At 35.1% G+C, this 19,757-nt stretch overlaps 1 protein-coding gene across 3 annotated transcripts in view; it reads left to right on the plus strand.

Annotated features, from left to right (window-relative positions):
- Positions 1-19,757, plus strand: part of NRK (Nik related kinase) — a 123,933-nt gene that overhangs the window by 59,462 nt on the left and 44,714 nt on the right. For all 3 annotated transcript variants that reach the window (XM_073227632.1, XM_037010761.2, XM_073227631.1), the window contains exons 4-9: positions 1,119-1,190; positions 8,238-8,363; positions 11,285-11,395; positions 12,868-12,958; positions 15,556-15,686; positions 17,361-17,415. In XM_073227632.1, the coding sequence (XP_073083733.1) occupies positions 1,119-1,190; positions 8,238-8,363; positions 11,285-11,395; positions 12,868-12,958; positions 15,556-15,686; positions 17,361-17,415 (586 nt within the window). The remainder of the gene's footprint in view (positions 1-1,118; positions 1,191-8,237; positions 8,364-11,284; positions 11,396-12,867; positions 12,959-15,555; positions 15,687-17,360; positions 17,416-19,757) is intronic.

Below are 19,757 nucleotides of genomic sequence, written 5' to 3' on the forward strand. Positions count from 1 at the left end.
AGATAAAAATGTTTCACTCAGCTAAAGTTCCACATATTTTGGCATTCTATAAGAATGAAGAAAATATCTGTATTCCTCTCTAATTCTAGTTGATTATCTGCTCCAGGGATAGCAAAGAAATTTCCTTTAATATTATGTTAATGCTCTATGTTCCATCATATTCTTTTCCCTCTCCAACCAGTTCTCCTGAAAATTGAGAGCATTATATCCTCAATGACAGGTAGAAGGAAAGAACTTGTCAGAGTTGCACATTTTTCATGTATTTCTGACAGATGAGCAAGAGAGACAGTTTAATTGGCACTGTTCCTGCTCACATTTGTAAAGCTGTGCCACAGTTCATAATATATTGTCATAGAATTTGCTAAGCACTGATTTGTCTTCTTTCTTTAGCATGAATGCCTCACTTTCTCACGATAATATTAGCATGAACATGGCAAAGGTTAAACATGTTCACTTCACTGTACCCTAAAGTAAAATCTTCAAATACTGTGTTTGAGAAGCTATACATATTCTCTGAACTGTTGTCAATACCATAAACTGTTCTTTTCTAATTTGTGTAGGGAGTAAATTGCTGAAACTATTGAGAGTTGCATGCTTTTTGTTTTGCCAGTAAATGTCAAATGTTGCAAACCAGTGTGAGTTTCAAGGGATTTTGAGGTTTTGTGGATTTATTTTGCCTTACAATCATAGCTTCCAAATAATCAGCCTAGTACTTTTTGGGTGAGACTCTCTAAAATACTTATTTCCTTGTTTTAACTTGAGAGACCTTGATCCATATTTAGTCGGCATTTTAAAAACTGCAACTTTTGAAATATTTGAAAATCATGTTCAGGCCGTAGATAGTGCCAATTACCTTGTTTTGTAAGGGGAAATAGCACTTTACTAACATCAAACTGTAACTTTCCCATTAATATGGCAGTTCAATCTGTTACTGTGAATTTTGTGCCAAGTGTCTAGATATAAGAATTTGATTTTTAAATTAAAATTTTAATGAAAATTGAAAGAGGAATATTATGTTACTCCTCCATTTAGTACTAAAACAGCACAAAGTCCTTAAGAATAAATAATTTTTAAAGTATACCAGTGGGTCTAATAATATTTTGTTCTTGGTTTTGTAGACCCCTTTACCTGAAATAGGAAGACGAGTGAGAGTGAATAAATATCAAAAGTCTGTCGGGTGGAGATACAGCGTGAGTATGAAAAGGCCTCATTAGCCTCCAAGTCATCTTTCCTTTAATTAACTCTAAACTAATCCCTTTGTGTAGTATCGTTATTTTCAGAAAGCTTCCACTGAAATTTTCTTGCCTGGAAATGATAACATATTTATATATTTTAAACATATTCACATAGATTCAATCATCATATTTGAACACTAGCATTTGTCAGAAAACAGGGCCTAGAAGAAATGGTGCCTCGAGCAGGTAAGTGGTGACTGCAGTTGATAGACTGAGTAAATCAACAGAGCATCAGCCCTCTAGATGAGTAGCAACAAAAGAAATGATGGGATCAGGAGTAAATTTTGCCTAAAACTGGCCTTGGCAAGATCCTTTTCTTACCTGTTACATGGTATTCCAAACTGACTGGCTTTTCTGTCATTACGAATCTAAGAAACATTGCCATTGTATATGAGTCAAATGAGGACTACATTTTTTTATTGTAAGAACCATAGCAGGCAGAAAACCAATAGGATACCCAGCCTACAAGTCTTCAGACATCTGGCACAGTACTCTAATACATGAAAGGAGTGTGAAGATACTTTCTACTTAAAGCTTTTCAATTCCTTACAAAGCAGTCTCTATGACTCCAATAATTTACTGGCTCTAGAATAAGATCAGGTAAAGAAAATTCTTTTTCAGTAGATGGTGATCTCAATGTTGCTTATCTATCAGAGTATCCTGTGGGCCTGAAAGCAGAATTCCTGCTCTTATCAATGTAATTCACTGGTATCTTTTTTCCTAACTTCTCTGCTCTGCAGTCAACTATCCAGTATTCAAATATTTTCAAACTTTTGTGTATTAATAAATATGCTCTCAGACACATTAAAAATAACCACTTTCCATTAACACAGTCACATTCAGCAAAACTTTCTAGTTATATTATAAAGGTATTGGGAAACAGCTTCATGATTCATCTAGTAAGTACCAGCCTCCTATTTTATTACAATGTACCTCAGGAGACAAAGCATATCGAAATGAAACAGGCTGTACTGATTAATAACATGCTTTGCTAGATCAAGAAGCTGCAAAAGGTAAGGTATGAAATATATAATTCTTTGACCAATTCTGGTTTCATCAAACATTTGGTTTAATAAAACCCCTTTAAAGATCTTCCCCAAATCCTCTCTGGTGTTCTTTCAATAAGGACAAAGATTTTTATTCTAAAATTGGGTGAAATTACAAAGGAAGTTTTGGCATCCTTGAGCTGCCTCTTCCTTTTTAGATTATTTTTTTAAATTGAAACATAGCTTATATGCAATATTATATTGGTTTCAGCTGAACTACTTAGCAATTCATCAGTTATATACATTCCTAAATGTTCACCATAAGTGTAGCTACCATGTTTCACCAAAGATATTATGATATTATGTGCTATATTCCTTATGCTGTACTTCCATCCCTGTGACTAAATTATTTTATAATTTGAAGTTTGTACCCCTTTATCCCCTTCACGTATTTCATCCATTCCCCCTGCTCCCTTCTTGACAAAGATTAGGATATTCAGGCCACTCTGGGATAAACTGGCCCTCAGCCAGGAAATGCTATAGCATCATATTATGGGGGATATGTGTGGGAGTTTTAAATTACCCACTTGGCCAAGTGGATGTAATGTCCTTATGTATTTCTCACAAGCTCAACTTCCTGTTAATTGAGAATGGCAAACACACTAATGCTTTCCAAACATATCTGATCTTGGTTTATTGGCTTTGGGGGAGTTTACATTTATGTGGGAAACACTCTTAAAAGTTTTTCTAGTTGGGAACTTTAAATTCCCTCATGATATGTTTTAGTAAGAAAAATAACTGCTAGCTGGTCAACCAGTTAGCATCTCTAAATCATCTTTAATCTTTTTGGATAAGAAGTTTGTGATTTGCAAACACATCTGTTTGAGTCAGGGGTTAATGGAATTAGTGATAATGTACAAGTCCAGAAACATAATCCCACTTCTATCACTAAATAGCCAAGAAGTACTTGGAAAAGTGGTCTTGCTGCTCTAGGCTTCAGGTTCCTCAAAGATAAAATGGCACTAGAATATTTGGCCTACCTATAAACAGGGTTAAAAGTATGGCCAAATGCAACTACGTAACTGCAAGAGTCAAGTCATTCTATTCTTGCTTGGAGACATTAGCTTTGTAACCCAGAAAGAAAAGGAAGCTCCTTGATATCAAACTACCAAATAAGTTAAAGGACTCAGTCTGGCCCCTGCTTCTCTTTAACTTGTTTTTTGTGTTCTTATCCTCACACCATTATCTCATTCGTATTTATTGCACTCTTCACAAGTTCATCTCAGGACAACCTTGGTGTTTTACTAGAAACTGAGAATACCCACTTAGATACAGAATTGCTAGTTACTGAGGTTTATTTCTATATGATGGCAAATATCGTCACCATCGAAGCAGAGCCATATCACAGAGGAAGCAGAGAGTATAACAGTCCTACATGGCAAGAATGAAAGCCACAAGAATTAATTTTTAGCTTTGTAGAAAACGGGATAAAGGAACTCAAAGGGAACTTATTAATTGAGCTTCCTTGGGAGGCTGGAATGAGACTAGAACCTGAACTTCCACATAATCCACATGCTACAAGTTGACTGTTTTATTTGTTCATGCCTTTTTGGTGCAAAAAAATACAAAAAGAGAACTCTTTATTGGGTTTCCAACTGGAGAAATCAGACTCCTTCCCTTTCTCCCAAAGACAAATAGGTGTCTAGATTTATTTTCTAGTAGTTGAATGTTTATGGGTAAATCTGCAGGAAAATCCCAGGGAAATGTTAAAGAATGTTCTGCAGTGGCCAACCACATCTCCAAGATTTGAAACTTATTTTACAAGATATATTATGAATACCTGGGGATACTACAGGAACTAGTATATTGCCTTATATGTATGTCATAACTATTCTTAAAGCCCAGCAGCAATATAGCTAAATATAAAAAGTAATTTCCCATCTTTCTTAGAGAGTAAGTTGAGTCTTAGAGAATAAACTAAGAAGGAAAATGGTAACTGACTAGATACATTCAGTTACCTATTCATTTCAGCTAAATGACGTATTTTCCTCTACACCAATTCATCAAGTCAAGATAATTGAAGGAAATGCTGGGGGGAACTAAGGATGGGTGCTAACCCCTTTGTTGCTTTTCATGTCAGTTGGCCCTTTTCTAATTCATTGCCCCCCAAAAGTCAAAGATAACATTTTTCACAGAATTTCAGAACAGGAACTTAACTGTATCTTTAATTAAAAAGCCTTATTTCCTTTACATACTACAAATATATATTCACTTTGTACAGTAAGAGTCTTTCTGGAAAGGTTGTATAAATTGAACTTTTATAAATGCAATATGAGAGCTTTTTAAAATTACATTTGAATTTAAAGCTAGTGGGAATTCAGAGGACCTTGGTAGTGAATCCATCTGTCAAGCACCGGATCACTTCCTACGTCATTTCACATCACCCTCAACTTCATTAGGCACTACCTTGTGTTCATCAATGGTTATATCATTCATATATGTGAATCTTATTTCCCTGCATATAGGTCTCTTTAAGTTACGACTCCTAAATGCCAAACCAATGATATGGTCATTGGAAATCCCAGACGATATAAGTTACCTTTTTGTAGGTTAATATTTTAAGGTATTTTTCTTTAGTGTATTGCACCTGTATACACAGTGTGATGATTTTCAAATTATTAAGAAGTGAAAAGCTTTTATGGGGAAAGGAACTTGATAATATAGGTGAATGTTGAAACCACAATGTTGTTCATGTGAAACCTTCATAAGATTGTATATCAATGATGCTTTAATTTAAAAAAAAAGAAGTGAAGAGTTTTCTTTAGATTGACTAAGAAGAGTTACAGAAGGATTATGAAAACTACTTGGTTGTCATGGCACAAGCAGACATAGCTGAATCTTAGGGAGAAAGAACGACTCCCCATTTCACTCCAGTATAACAAATGTGCTGGAAATGAATATTGCTGATGTTTACGGATTAGGGTAAAAAGTGGAGAGAGGTGTATAATTCTGATAACACTGTAATTCAAATGAGAAAAGGTCAAGTAATAAAGATACTGATGCCAGAGTTCTTGTTCACGAAGCCGAAGAATGAGCTTCACAAACAGTCAGAGTAGGAGAGCAAGGTACAGGCTTTTATTTAGAAATAAAGTGAGAGAATAGAGCTCCTGGCTCATGCCAGGAGGGGACAAGAGAGCCAGTAGTGGTGTGTTGTCTAGGGGGTTTTATAGGCAGTTGAGGATTTTTCAAGAACATGAAAAAAACTTAGGGGTATGGACTTGCATCACCTGCCCTGTCCTCAAGGTGGGCTGGGTCGTAGTCTGATTGCTAGGGCTGACAGCAGAGTCACCAGTTATGCTGATACCCTTGCAGAACACTCAAACATTCCAGGCCAAGTTGCTCCTGGCCTTTTGACCTTTAACTGATCTCACTGAAGATGTCTATATTCTTAGGTATCTTTCCCTAGAGAATTAGTGTGACCTTGACTTTGCATAATGCTTAACAGAGTTTCAATGGGGACTTCTTTGCCCATTGTTACATTGCTCTGACTGTAAATATTCCACCCTGCTTTTCCCTGAGGTCCTCACCCTACTCTGACTACACCCACCATCCTTGTCTCAATACTGTATGCTAATACTTTGCATTTATAGCATTCTTCTTCCAAGGATTTCAAAGAACTTTAAGTATAATATCCTATTTGGTTCCAGTAATGTTCCATTGAGACTGGTAATAGCTGCCATCTTCTATTAAATTTCTGAGGATAAACTGAACCTTGGGGAGATTAAGTGAATTTTTAACCCTGGCCATCAGTGCCAGAAACAAAGTGTCCTAATAACCAGTGTAGATGCTCTTTTCTGATGACATCATCCTGTCTTCTCCTGGAAATAGCTCTTGAAATAATGTACTCAATCTTGGTGATCCTATCCAAAATGATGGCTTCAGTTTTCACTATATAGATAACCCTCAAAACCAATACTTATATTCCTGACTTGTCCTCTGAGTGGCAGACCTGTATTTCCATTCTATGAAATTCTATGAATCCATAAAAAGGAAATGCATTTATATTTATTAATATAGAAATATGTTTTTTATGATTGAATGAGACAGGCAAGTTGCAGAAGAGTGAGAAAATGGGCTTGTTTAGATTAAAAAATAAATGTTATGAGAGAGAGAGAGAAAGAGGAGAGAGGAGAGAGGAATATATACTCAGCTGTTACCATTGCTAGGAGGAAATGTTCAGTGAGAGTAGACCACTTACCTATTTTACTTTTATATATGCATTTTATACATATGTACCACTGTAGTGTTTAGGAAAATAAACTACTTTATGCATGTCTTTTAAAAAGATCAGCACAGATGAAATCAGTACCTTTAAAATGCAATTAATCACAGATTAATCAGAGTGGTGTCGTAAAGGCATAAGGTTGACATATAGATCCATGGAATAGAATTATTTCCATATAAATATGGTCAGCTGATTTTTGGCAAGGATGCAAAGTCAATTCATGGAGAAAGAATTGTCTTTTCAACAAATAATGCTGAGACAACTGGATATCCACATGTAGAGGGATGAAATTGGACCTCTTCTTTAAATGAAAACTAACTCAAAATGAACCAAAGACCTAAGTGTAAGAGCTGAAACTATAAAATGGTTAAAAAAAGACAGTGGAGTAAATCTTTGTGATGTTGGATTTGGCAATGGATCCTTAGATATGACACCAAAAGTACAGACAGCAAAACAAGAAATCAATAAATTGGACTTCATCAGAATTAAAAATTGTGTTCCTCAAAGGACATTATCAAGGTAGTGAAAAGACAACCTACAATATGGGAGAAAATATTTGAAAATCATAGACTTTATAAAGTACTTGTATCTAGAATATATAAATAAGTCTTACAATTCAATATTAAAAAGACAACCCAATTAAAAAACAGGGGTAAAGATTTTTGATGAGACACTCTTCTGAAGTTCAAATACAAGTGGCCAATTAGCACATGAAAAAATACTTGACATCATTAGTCATCAGGGAATTGCAAATCAAAACCACAGTGAAATAGCACTTTGGATGGTTTATAACAATAAAACAGAAAATAATGTGTTGATCAGGGTCTGGAGAAATTGGAACCAGCATTGCTGTTGGGAATGTAAAATGTGGCAGCCACTGTGGAGAACAGTTTGGCATTTCATTAAAATGTTAAACATAGAGTTATCATTTGACTTAACAATTTCACTCCTTGGTAGATACCAAAGAGAAATGAAAACACTTATTCACATATATGAATGCTCATAGCAGCATTACTCATAACAGCCAAAGGGTGGAAATAACCCAAATGTCTACCAATTAATGAATGGTAAATGAAAAGGAATAAAATACTGGTATGTGCTACAACATGGATAAATCTTGAGAAAGAGCTAGTCACAGAAGTCAACATACTATATGATTTTCATTTATATAAGATGTCCAAGATAGATAAATCTATATATAGAAAAAATATATTAGTGGTTACCTAAAGGTGGGATGTGAGTGTGGCAGAATTTGGAGGTGATAGCGAAAGGTATGAGGTTTCTTTTCAGGGTGATAAAAATGTTCTAAAATTGATTTGGTGATAGTTGCATAATTCTGTAAATATACTGAAAACCATTGAATTTCACACTTTAAATGGGTGAATTGTATGGTATATAAATTATATCTCAAAACTATTACAAAGCCAACAAACCAAAAATGTAATGATTCTATTTAGTGAAAATTTATACAGTGGTCATTATTGCTGGTCCAGCGATCACACTTAAAGAACCATTGGATTTAAAGATCTTCAATTAATCTTTATTTTTGCCCAAATTCCCAGTTAACCAGACATTTCCATTCTCTGACAGTCTAGTTGGGATTTGATTATAAGTTGCTGTGAGGTATAGTGTATTGTCATAGGGTTCTCCTTTGATCTACTGTAGTTTAGGGTCTGGTAGTCATTGAATAGGCATTGCTTAGGAGCTTTATGGTCTCTTCTTATTCTGCAGGATGAGGAAGAAGATATCAGGACTGAACTCAACCTTTTGAGGAAGTATTCTTTCCACAAAAACATTGTATCCTTCTATGGTGCATTTTTCAAACTGAGCCCCCCTGGCCAGAGGCACCAACTTTGGGTATGTATTTAATTACCCTGATCTTACTCCATAAGGCTTTCATAAGCTTTCATAACACTTTCATAAGCTGAGATATCATTTTTGTGCTCTACAGGGAAACTTAAGCACTCAGGTGCTCAAAGACATATGACAAAATGTGTTCTAATTCCTGGAGATGGTAGTGATAAAACATGGAAAAATAACTTAAGTGCCTGGCAAGGGGCCTGGCGGTAGAATGTGGGAGGACTCACATGAACACTGGTAATAGCTAATATTTTTCCTTCCAAATACAGTTTTGCTGCTTTTAATGTTACGTAATTACTACATTTGCTGGTAAATTAGAGGTATGGCTAAAGAGACTACTGGATGGACTTCCAGATGATGACTGGATAAGTATCAATTCTAATTTTCATTTGCCCTGAGCATATTGGTGCACTGTAAGTGTTTGCTAAGTATATTCACTTATGTTTAAACATAACTCCTAGAAACTCTTCTCTAAGTGCTAGTTGACTTATCCTTTTCTTATTCTTCATGCCTATAGTATCACAAATTACAGGTCAATGATATATAAATTTTAGAGACTAACTGAAACCCACACAACAGTTACCAGAATTGTTGCTGCCTTCTGCTCTAGGAGAAGCAGTCAAATAACAAGAAAATGAATTTTAGTCAAGGATATCTTTATTTAAAAAGGAATATTTAGAAGATAAATTGGGGTAAATTTGCACTTGCTATATTTCCATTTCCAGTCCAAGTCAAGAATAGTATTTTTTTTTTCAAAATGATGATTGAAAATTCTCAGAATCTTCAAGCATCAAGGAAAGATTCTGTTACATATTATGTAATGGACTTAGGAAGTAGGACAGTGGACATTATAGAAAGATTTTCAACAAGGGATTGAATAAAACTGTGGTTCTCAAACTTTAGCATGTGTTAGAATCTCTTCTGTTTAACCCTATTTTCTCCCAAATGTCTGGTTAACTATAATTCTCTGTTCTCTGATAATTCTAGTTGAGATTTTATTAAATATTCCTGCATAGCTTAATGGCTCCTTTTTTGTTGGTTTATTTTTTGGCATACAACATTTGTGTTTTAATATATTTTTACTTGTAATTTTTTCCCTCTTAACAGTATGGCATTCTCCTTATTAGATGTATTTAGTAATACTCAATTCATTCAGCCATTCAGCATATATTCATTCAAAACCATCTATTTTCCAGGCCTTCTGCTAGATGCTGGGGATACAATGATAAGCTAAGTAGATATGTTCCCTAACACATTAGAGCTTATGGTATATTTGAAATGACTAATATCAATCAAATAAAATAATCACACAAATAAATATATAATTGGTCAGAAGGGAAGTATGCTTCTATGTGGGCAAATAACAAAGGAATCTAAATTAAGTTGGGGAATGAGAAACTTCCTTGAGAAAGTTTTCCCTGAACTGAGATTTGAAGGATGAATAGGCACTGCATGCATAAATTATTTGTGGAGGTAAGAGTTTTCATGAGACCCTTCACACTTTCTTGCCCATTTAAATCAACATAGGAAGAAGTAAATGACTAAATAATTACCATTTAGAAAGTATATGTGCCAGGCACTGGGCTTACAAAGCTGGAAAAATGATTGAGAATGCCTTACATTCTTTTCACAGTAGAACTGTTCTGACTTAGGTAATAAAGATTTTCCAGGGTGCATCTTAATGAAGGCTGTAATTCAAGTTTGTCATAGTTCAACATGAACCCCCTTTCTTCCATTACCACAGTCTACAAGTTATGCCCATTCAATATAGTTATCATGAAAATTAACCTTTTATGGTCTATCTATATTATTGGTTTTATCAGGCTGTTCCTTCTGTTCTTTTACATAAGAATGAACTCAGGTGAAAGATATGCAATAATATCAGTTGTGAACAAATATAAATTAAGGGATTAATTTTCTGAAAATAAAATCTTAGTGTTCCAAAAGGAAATAAAGTAGACTTTTTGAATATTCATGGTTTTGAGTTTATCCTTCTGCTTCCCTTCATATTTAGCAATAATTAACTTGCCTACAGTTTTTTTAAAGACATGTTTTGTTCTATTTATAAGGCAACTTGGACATGGGCACTTAATGCATAAGCCTGTTATATTTAAAGAAAAGGTTTCTAGGTTGATTGTAATAGATACATTCTCCTTCACATTCACCAGTCCTCTAGTTAGCTAATATATGGAAGAAAATTTAGTAGCTGAGCACATGATTCCTTTTCTGGCAAAAATAAATTCTCTGAGAAATTGAGTTTATTAATAAAGTAAAATCCGAATGAGACACTGTCAAAGATAGTAGCCTTAAAATGGACTTTCCTTAGCAATAAAACCACTTGGAAAAAGATTCCCTACAGGAGTGCAATTGACAGTTTCCCCCTTGGAGTTGTAGTTTGCCAGTATCTTGGGAAAAAATAATCTAGAATTTGAAAATAAAAACAAAACAACAATAAAAAAAATCTAGTCTAAATGTTAAAGTGTAACTTCTTTTGAGATCCTCCATATCCTGCTTCTCTACCTACAGTGTTCAACCTGCTGTTCCCTCAACTGTTTCTACCCATCGCTCAGGCTTGTCCACTGTACAAACTTCTTTCTAAAGGCGTGTACTCATTCTGTTTTCAACAAACGGAATGTTCTTCCTTCTCAGCATGTCCAAAGACTACCTATCATTCAAGCCTTAGCTCAAATCCCACCTCCTGGTTAAATATCCCCGGTGTAGTGCCTGCCTTCCCTCCCTCCACAGCTCTTTGGATTTTTCCCAACTCATTTTAATTCCACTAGCCTTTGAAGTCTTCCACCAGACAATTGAGCCAGTCTAAACACTACATATAAATAAAATCCATAAGTAATAAAACTCTCCAGAGATTTTCAAAGAATTACTTTCTAATTCTTGATACTTTGCTGGCTTGCCTGCAGATGGTGATGGAGCTATGTGCAGCAGGCTCAGTCACTGATATAGTGAGAATGACCAGAAATCAGAGTCTGAAAGAAGATTGGATTGCTTACATCTGCCGAGAAATCCTTCAGGTGAATTTTCATATAGTCATTCTCCTCTGGCCTTGAAAAAACCTGGAGTAATACATACAGTGTTCCTTGTACCTGGCCATATAGGATAATTTAAGAACTCTAACCATAATCTCAGGATTGGGATACTGAAAAAGACCAAAAGGCTTTAGAGAAAGCGAATTTTTAGATGATATCCTTAAACTTTAAGGTAGACCACAATATAGGTAATCGGGTCCTTCTAAATCATGGTCTTCAATGGCTCTGTCAAAGGCAAACTATTGTGCTCAGTATTTCATAGGAATAACCACTTGGAGTATTATGTTTTTTTGATTTTTAGATTTTTTTTAAAGCATAGTACTGTCATTGGAGATTAAGGTGAAAGTGAGACAGCACTCAGTGTTTTACAGAATGGCTCCAAACCATTTTGCAGACAGATATCCTCCTTGAATAATATACTAATTTTAAAACTTAATTTCGAACACCAAATTGGATGAGAGAGACTATCTTCTTGATCTACCAATCTTAATTTTTAATTTGTGGCTTAAGTTTTTAGCATCACCCAAGGAGGTTATTCACAGAACTGAACAATGATCACTAACAATGTTAGAATGTCTTTCTTCCCATCTTAATTAGATGAACTTGTGGTAAAAATACAAATAGCTACAGTGCAAACTCTAGACTGAGTTTGAATTCTGGTTCATCATGTATTAGCTGTGTGTCCTTGAGTCAGTTACTTACTCTCTCCAAATCTCACTTTCCTCATCTGTAATATGGGGTGATATTAACACCTTCCTCAAAGGGTTGCTCTAAGGATTTAATACTGTACTTCATGTAAAGTAATTGTAGTGCTTGGCAAAGAATAAGGACTCAATAAATATTAGCTGTTTTTATTATAACTTCTATTATTCATTCCAAGTCAGTATCTGGAACAGTCTCACTGATGCCAGGTCACACATTAGCCAGGTCAAACAGGTTAGTTTTAGTGGTGAATGGGCTGAAGCCAGCACAACAAGCCAGTACAAATTGCAAATGCTTCAAAATGGATGTCTATATTCCCCCAAATTCTCATCCTATAAAGTTGACTAGAAAATATTTTGGACTAAAGAATGGTTGGATGAGGAACAGAGCAAAACAATGGCTGAACTATGGTATTTAAGATTTCCAGGTCTTCACTCTTATGATTAGTTGGAAATACGGAGGCAAGAAAGGAAGGTAAATGGACCAATGTACACAAACATTACTTTTTGATGTTCTTTTTCTTTCATGGGTGTCCTGGTTTATTTTCTTTTCCTTATAGCCAAGAGTAGTATTTCTGGGAGCTGGTTGTAGTAATTCCAGCCTAAAGAAAGAACTTTGTCTGAAAAATGCAAATCTGGGCCATTTTTCTTACCAAAACTTTCCCCAAAATACTAATAACAGTACCTGAAAAAGATAAAAACTATATACTGATGTGGCTTTTTAAAATAAATCCATATGTGTATATACATATGCAGGGTTTAGCTCATCTTCATTCACACCGTGTACTTCATCGGGACATCAAAGGTCAAAATGTGCTACTGACTCATAATGCTGAAGTAAAACTAGGTAAGTTTGTTCTTGCAATACTTGAAGTGAGGTCCAAAATTTCTTAATGGAGAAAAATCTTTTAAGATGACTGTGTTTTCTATCATATCACTAACAATATCTTCTACTTATTTAAGCTGTGTCTTCCCTGCCTGCACCAGTCAAAATTTGATTTTATTTGGAAAGGAAGGTAGTACAAGAGAAAGGTGTACCTAACTACTCTGAAATGATGTAGGTAAAAACAACTCAAATTTTATGGTCATTTTGTTCATTGCTTTACCCTCTCTTAGATATGGCTATCATTTATTTCAACAATTGAATCGAGTGTTTACCATGTGCAAGTTTCTGTGCCATTGACAGGGATTAAACAAAAAGACAATTCTTCCATATCACAGAACCACATTTTCTAAAGAATATCAAAGAATTTTTAAGTTACTTAAGCACAAGTTGCTTCTTTGAAAATTTCCCTTAAATATCTAAAGAACTGACATTCCAGTATTATCTAAATCACATTCAGAATTAGAAATCAAATGACCAGAAAGTCCCTGGTTTTCTATTCCAGGGTTTAGAATGGCATAATTTATTTTAAAATAACCACACATATTATTTCAGACACACAGGGAACAATATATTGCATTCTTTAATGTTTAAAATAAATGTTGTTGGTTGATTTTTAAATAAAATCATATGAATAATGCCAGTGCTATTTAATGGCAGATAACATCATTGATACAGAATATAAATCACTGGTATCAAATCCTGTATCATTTTTTAATTATGCCAATTTCTGCCTACCATGTCTCTAGAATGACCTTAAGATAGTTTCCATTTTCCTGCTAAACAAATACAGAGTAAATATTTTGTTCATTCATTGAGAATGCTTTGTGGAAGAAGCAAGAGGTAATAACTGTTCTTGAAATAAATGAAAAGTAATTTCAAGAAAATGTATTATGTCTTTTGTGTTTAAAAGCTACAAAGCTAGAAACACGAGTTTAAAACACTGTGTTAAAATACTTGATGGGAATTTGAGCTCACATTCAAATGAGCAAGGTAGATAGTTTGTCACAGTGCCTCACACTATATTCACATGTGGCATCATTCTCATTTGGGTCCAGTTGCTGGCCAACCCTACTATTTGCAACACAGAAGAAAAATTGCAATTAAGCGAATAGCCACTGAAAAATCTGTCGCAAAGCCCATGCACTAAAGCTTATACAATTTCTAAGAGAGAACTCTTAGCATTGGATTAGAATTTAATCAGGCGTATTTTCCATATAACCCTTATATGTTTGGTTTTAGGTTTCTCAGATCCCAACATATTTTTTAAGCTATGTATTATAAGGGGGAAAGTTGCAGAAGGCAAACCCAATGACTGCCAAAGGGAATGACAGAGAAGAAGAAAGAAACAGGAAAATGATTGTATTTCAATAGCAATTGATCAATCATCCTCATATTCTGGTCCTTAGATCATTAAAAAAAAAGGTTAAATTATGCCATTTCTGAGGTCTCATCTCTATTTTTATCCTAATTTCAGCTTTTCTTTTTCTCATTTTCTTCTGTCTTCATCGTGCTTTCTTCTAGTCTTTTTTCTTCCTTGAGTCATTCTTATGACCTTCATAGGTATTTCTTGGCCTTTAGAGTTGTCCCTCAGGGATAGTGAAAATGCTGAGCTCTGATTTAACCTATTCTCCAAAAAAAAAAAAAAAATCTAGATAATATGATTGCGCAATGCCCAATGATGATTTTCATATTTTAGGGATATTATTTTGTTCTTGTTAGATCTTTCCATAAAGACTGCCTTAAACTCTTCCCTTTTAATTTTTCTTTTCTTCTCCTAAATTCTTCAAAATACTTCTCAGTCAGTGTTGTTCTCCATCCACTAGATTCCTGGAAGCCATTTTAAATTAGAAAGTCTACTTCATTTTTCATCTCTGGAAAATTTTATCTATTTTCATTTTTCATCTTATTTTTTCTGAACTAAATAACCCCAGTCTATTTTAGCTTTTTTCTGTCTGTTCCTGATGATACCATGCTAAATATTTTCATATAATATATCCCACAGATGAATAAAAGACTGAACTTTTATAGTCCAAGCTAAGATATGGATACCACAGTAAATATTTGCATATGATTCAGAAGATCTGGAGAACTTAAACTAAATTCTAACAGAAAGCTCAGTTTTTATTTATCAATATAATAGGACTTTCTAATGTTAAGAGTAAGGTTTCCTAATAGACCACTAATAGACTTTAGATTTCTTAGATGCTGCTTATAGTGCCAGTCTCCCTTCAGCTGGGTGGCAAGTCCAAACACTACATATGGTATCGTTTCAGAGGTTCAGGGTGTACTGATACAGCTTTACTTTAATATTCATTGTAGACTTTCAGCCAAACCTACTGTAGATTTATAATAATACTGCTCAGTCTCTTTCCAACATAAATAGCAGCAAATGCCTACTTCCTAGTGTTTCTGGAGTAGACCTCATGGTAAAGTTTGCTGGGCTAGAATGAAAATGTGTTATCCATTGTGGTTTTTGTCTTGACTTTCTCAGTTAAAGCTCTAAGTTATTGAGCTTTTCGTTACTGATTAATTGTTTTGACATATGCTGAATTTTTCAGTGGATTTTGGAGTGAGTGCCCAGGTGAGTAGAACTAATGGGAGGAGAAATAGCTTCATTGGGACACCATACTGGATGGCACCTGAGGTGATTGACTGTGACGAGGACCCAAGATGCTCCTATGATTACAGAGTAAGTGTAAGGGTTCAGATAGTGGAGGTCTAAATTTGGAAAGGACTTTTGACTAATGGTTCTTGTTAAATGATAAAATAAAAGAATAAAAAGCAGGCAGTTCTTCCTTTCACATTAAACTCTAATAGGAAATACTAGTCACTATTCCTACATGTGGTTTGATTATATTCATAAAAATAATATTTTCTAAGAATGTAGGCAAAGTAGACCATTGGTAGTTATCCATATTTGAGAAAGAATATCTAGTTCATGTTGCCTGCAATTACTTGGTGAAAATATTATATTGTGTGGCTTTATATGAAAATTTAACTTCCAGGGGCACAGGGCTTTGTAAACTTAAAATGAATAAATGTAAAGCCAATTATTAATCCCCACAGTAATTTACCTCAAAAAAGAAATAAATAATAATTTGATTACTCAGAGTAATGGAGAAAATCCTCAGCATGGTTCACCTCCAAACCACAAAAAATCAGTGGAATAGACAAATCAAGTAACAGTTCATGCTATTTATTATAATTTCCACTGAAGCTGAAATTTGGACAATATACATCTATGCACACATTCCAAAAAGCTGATGTGGAAAGAAAACTCTCCCATCTGCTATAGGATGGAAAAACCACAGTCACTCTCCACATCATAAGTCATCCAAATAATTCATTGTGGTTTTATTGTGTGGAGCCTAGGACTCAATACTTGAAGTTGATTAATTTAAGTTACATCCCTTTTCCCTTTCCTTTAAATACCCTCTGCTTGATCTGCAAGCAGATCTATTGAGAGCTTATTATAAACCAGTGCTATTAGGAGCTATGGAGACTATGGAATCATAATACTCATTAAGTGGCTTGCTATAAAAGTAATGCTTTGCAACATTGTGTAAAGCTGTACAACACTTTGCAGTCTTCTAAGGATTTTCACCTATATTAATTATTTATTTTTTAACTTTAGCCCCATGTAACTGAAAGAAAGCTTAAACTTAGACCATCACAACAACCCTTTCATGCTAAGAGATCTATAGACTGGTGTCCTAAGAGTTCAGTTAACTTACTTAGGAGTTAACTGACAAACAGTATCTCTAGCCCTGTGCCCTTATCACATTCTATAAAAGCAAAGTACAATTAGTATAGTAAGGATGATTTCCTAGAGCATTGTGTAATATAATTTCCTAGAATTACAATAATTCTATCCTAAATTTCCTATATTCAAGGGACTTCTGAAAGTGCTTTTACATATATATTATTTCACTTAGTACTCCCACCAGTCTATGAGGTGGATACTATAGTTATGTCCATTTTACATAGGGTGAAATTGAAGTACAGGGAGTTAACTCATTTACCAAAGTTCACACAGCAAGTAGGTCTATGTGATAGGACTTCCTTATAGCAAGTTCCTTTTGTATTTCAGGTAAGGCAACAGTAGCAATACACCCAAGATGAATTTCCTTACACTGAACTCCATACCAGCCTGTTGTGTAGTGCAGTACTGGCTGGTCACAAGCTCAGATACTGTCTTCCTATAACATCAGTCTATACTGAAACTTCATTATTAAAAATCCCCATAAAATGGCTTTAGCACTGATACCCCCTTCTCAGCCAGCCAAACATCATTTTAAGATTCTAAATACAATCAGTTTCCCATTTTTAAGTGACATTCTTCTTGTCATCTTTTCCTTTGCAGAGTGATGTGTGGTCTGTGGGAATCACTGCTATTGAAATGGCTGAAGGGGCTCCTCGTGAGTAAAAGTGTTTTGTATTTGTCCAAAGTTAGGGTGATATGTTGTATAAGTCTGCCACTCGTACCACTCAACTTGTACTGGTTGCATAGGTGCCACACAATGTTCCAAACTAAATGGGGGCCTTTTCAGGGACTACCAAATTCTCTAGTCAGAATGGCCAAATACATCTATAGAAGGAGTATATGCTTTCTCTCTTGTGATATCTTATTTTAGGCTGACTGCTGTTTCAGTTTAGCTTCAATAGTATTTGGTCCTGACAGTTCTGACCAAACAGAATCTACAAGCATTCCAGTGCATATTGACTGATGGAATATTTAGGTTCCAGAACATTTACAGTCACACACTGATACTACTTCAGATTGTGAGAGTTGAGAAAATCCTCCAGTGCTTCCTTAATTGTTTAGACATAAGACTCCATTCCTTCTTGTATACTTATCCTTCTCATCATTTAAATATCCTGTTGGCATCCTGTTCTCTCAGGACACTGCTTTCTGATAGGAACAGGAAAATGGGATGTGAACTTGGATATATGGTTCATAACCATCTAATGTATGACCCCATAAGCAGAGCACATGTGCCATTTCTCATACATAAATCCAAAGACATAAATGATAAATACTTTCCTGGTTTTTTTTGGATAAGAAGTGAGAGAAATGCCTGGAGTATATGTGTGAAGGGGGCATTGCTTTGATTCCCCCTCTTCAAGCAGATCCAATAGGTTCCCATGTCCTTACATGCTCCATCTGCACAATGTCCACCCACCAAGCTTCATAAGCCTGGAAAATTTTAGCACTGTGTTTCAAGGCCCTTGGGAGCAATTTCAAGGTATAGTGGCAATATAATTATTAAAAATTCCTGATGTCCCTTGGAATATCAAGAAGGAGCTTGGAGAAAGCTGGAAGAGATGTGATCAGGTTACTGCTCCTCTCTGGCCCAAAAAACTACAAAGTACCTATGTTGGGTGAGTAAAAAGTAAATGATGGAAAAATTATGTATGCCACATACATAAAATTATAGTGAGACTGGGAAGATGCATATTTTTCCTCATCATCTCTTGATTATTTCTCTTTGTGAAACATGCTTAGATTATGTTAGATTGAGCAGCAGCTACTGCTTCCTTTTCTTTTCCTTCTCTTTCTTGCTCTTTTACTCTCTCTCTTACTCTTTTTAAAATATGATACAGTATTCATATGAATATTGATGTGTTGTTTGGTCAGGATGCATGATAGTATCAAATAGTATTGTTTTCTATTGTTTTTGAGTGTTCCTTACTGTATCTTTTCAAAAAACTAGCTTTCTACACTTTACAGATTTGTCCTTCTTGGTTCACTTTTTTGTTGTTATTTTTCACCTTTTCATTCTAAAATATTAAATCATGGGAGAAAAGACGTGTAATGAGCAAAGTCACAGAAAGAGTACAGAGAAGGCGTTTTGCACAGAGGATGCAAATGGCAAACTGCTTGCAAAAGACCAGTGAGGAACAGGAGATTTTTAACTCATGGCAAGAGAAAATAGGGCCAGCATGCCTGGAAAAGTAACTGGAATGGCACAACTTTGGTCATGAACAACTTGAAAAAGCCACACTGCTACAAATCTGTCTTTCACCAGCCTTCTTTACGGCCTGGAGTATTAACTTTGGATGGAAATGATTGTCATGCATTTAACTGCAGAAATCCTCCAGGTTATGATAATTATCATCTAAGAGGGGATGGCCTTCCAAAGCAACAGTTATGTGATAATTACCTCTGAGGTCCAGAAAACAAAATTCCTTTCTTTCTTTGGTTAGTCTCTCCCAGAAAAGTAAAATGAGAGGGAGAATAACTTCTCACTGAAAGGGTACTGTAGGGGCTCTCAGAGGAGAGAAGATCTGACTCATTGTATTCCAGAACCTTCTTAACGTCTTGGGTTCTGAGCAGGAATTCAAACTTAATATGGAGACCTTTAAACCAAGGCCAGAACATTGCTAGTAGTTATTCAAACATCAGATATCATAGGCCAATTAATAAAGAATAGGTGCAGTTTTTATTTTCTCTACTCTTTATAGGAAGTGAATCATTGCCTGATGAAGCAGGTTAGAGCTGACAGTTCCTCCAACTCTCCTTCCTTGTCAAAGATCTATACCAGTCAATTTGCCTTAATCTGAACCATATCTTTCCTGATTTTAGCATTTTCCTTGGTGTTGTACAGATTATTTTTAGTATTGTCGGCCATGTTTATTTATAGTCCTGCTTCTATTCCTTGTAGTGTCTCTTTCTTACACCCCAGACCAATCTTTACCTGAGTGTCTTGCAACTCAGGTTTACCCCTGTCCCATGAGAAGACCCATTCCTTCAGTATTC

Source organism: Manis javanica, chromosome X (genome assembly GCF_040802235.1).
Source record: "Manis javanica isolate MJ-LG chromosome X, MJ_LKY, whole genome shotgun sequence".
NCBI classification, from domain to species: Eukaryota; Metazoa; Chordata; class Mammalia; order Pholidota; family Manidae; genus Manis; species Manis javanica.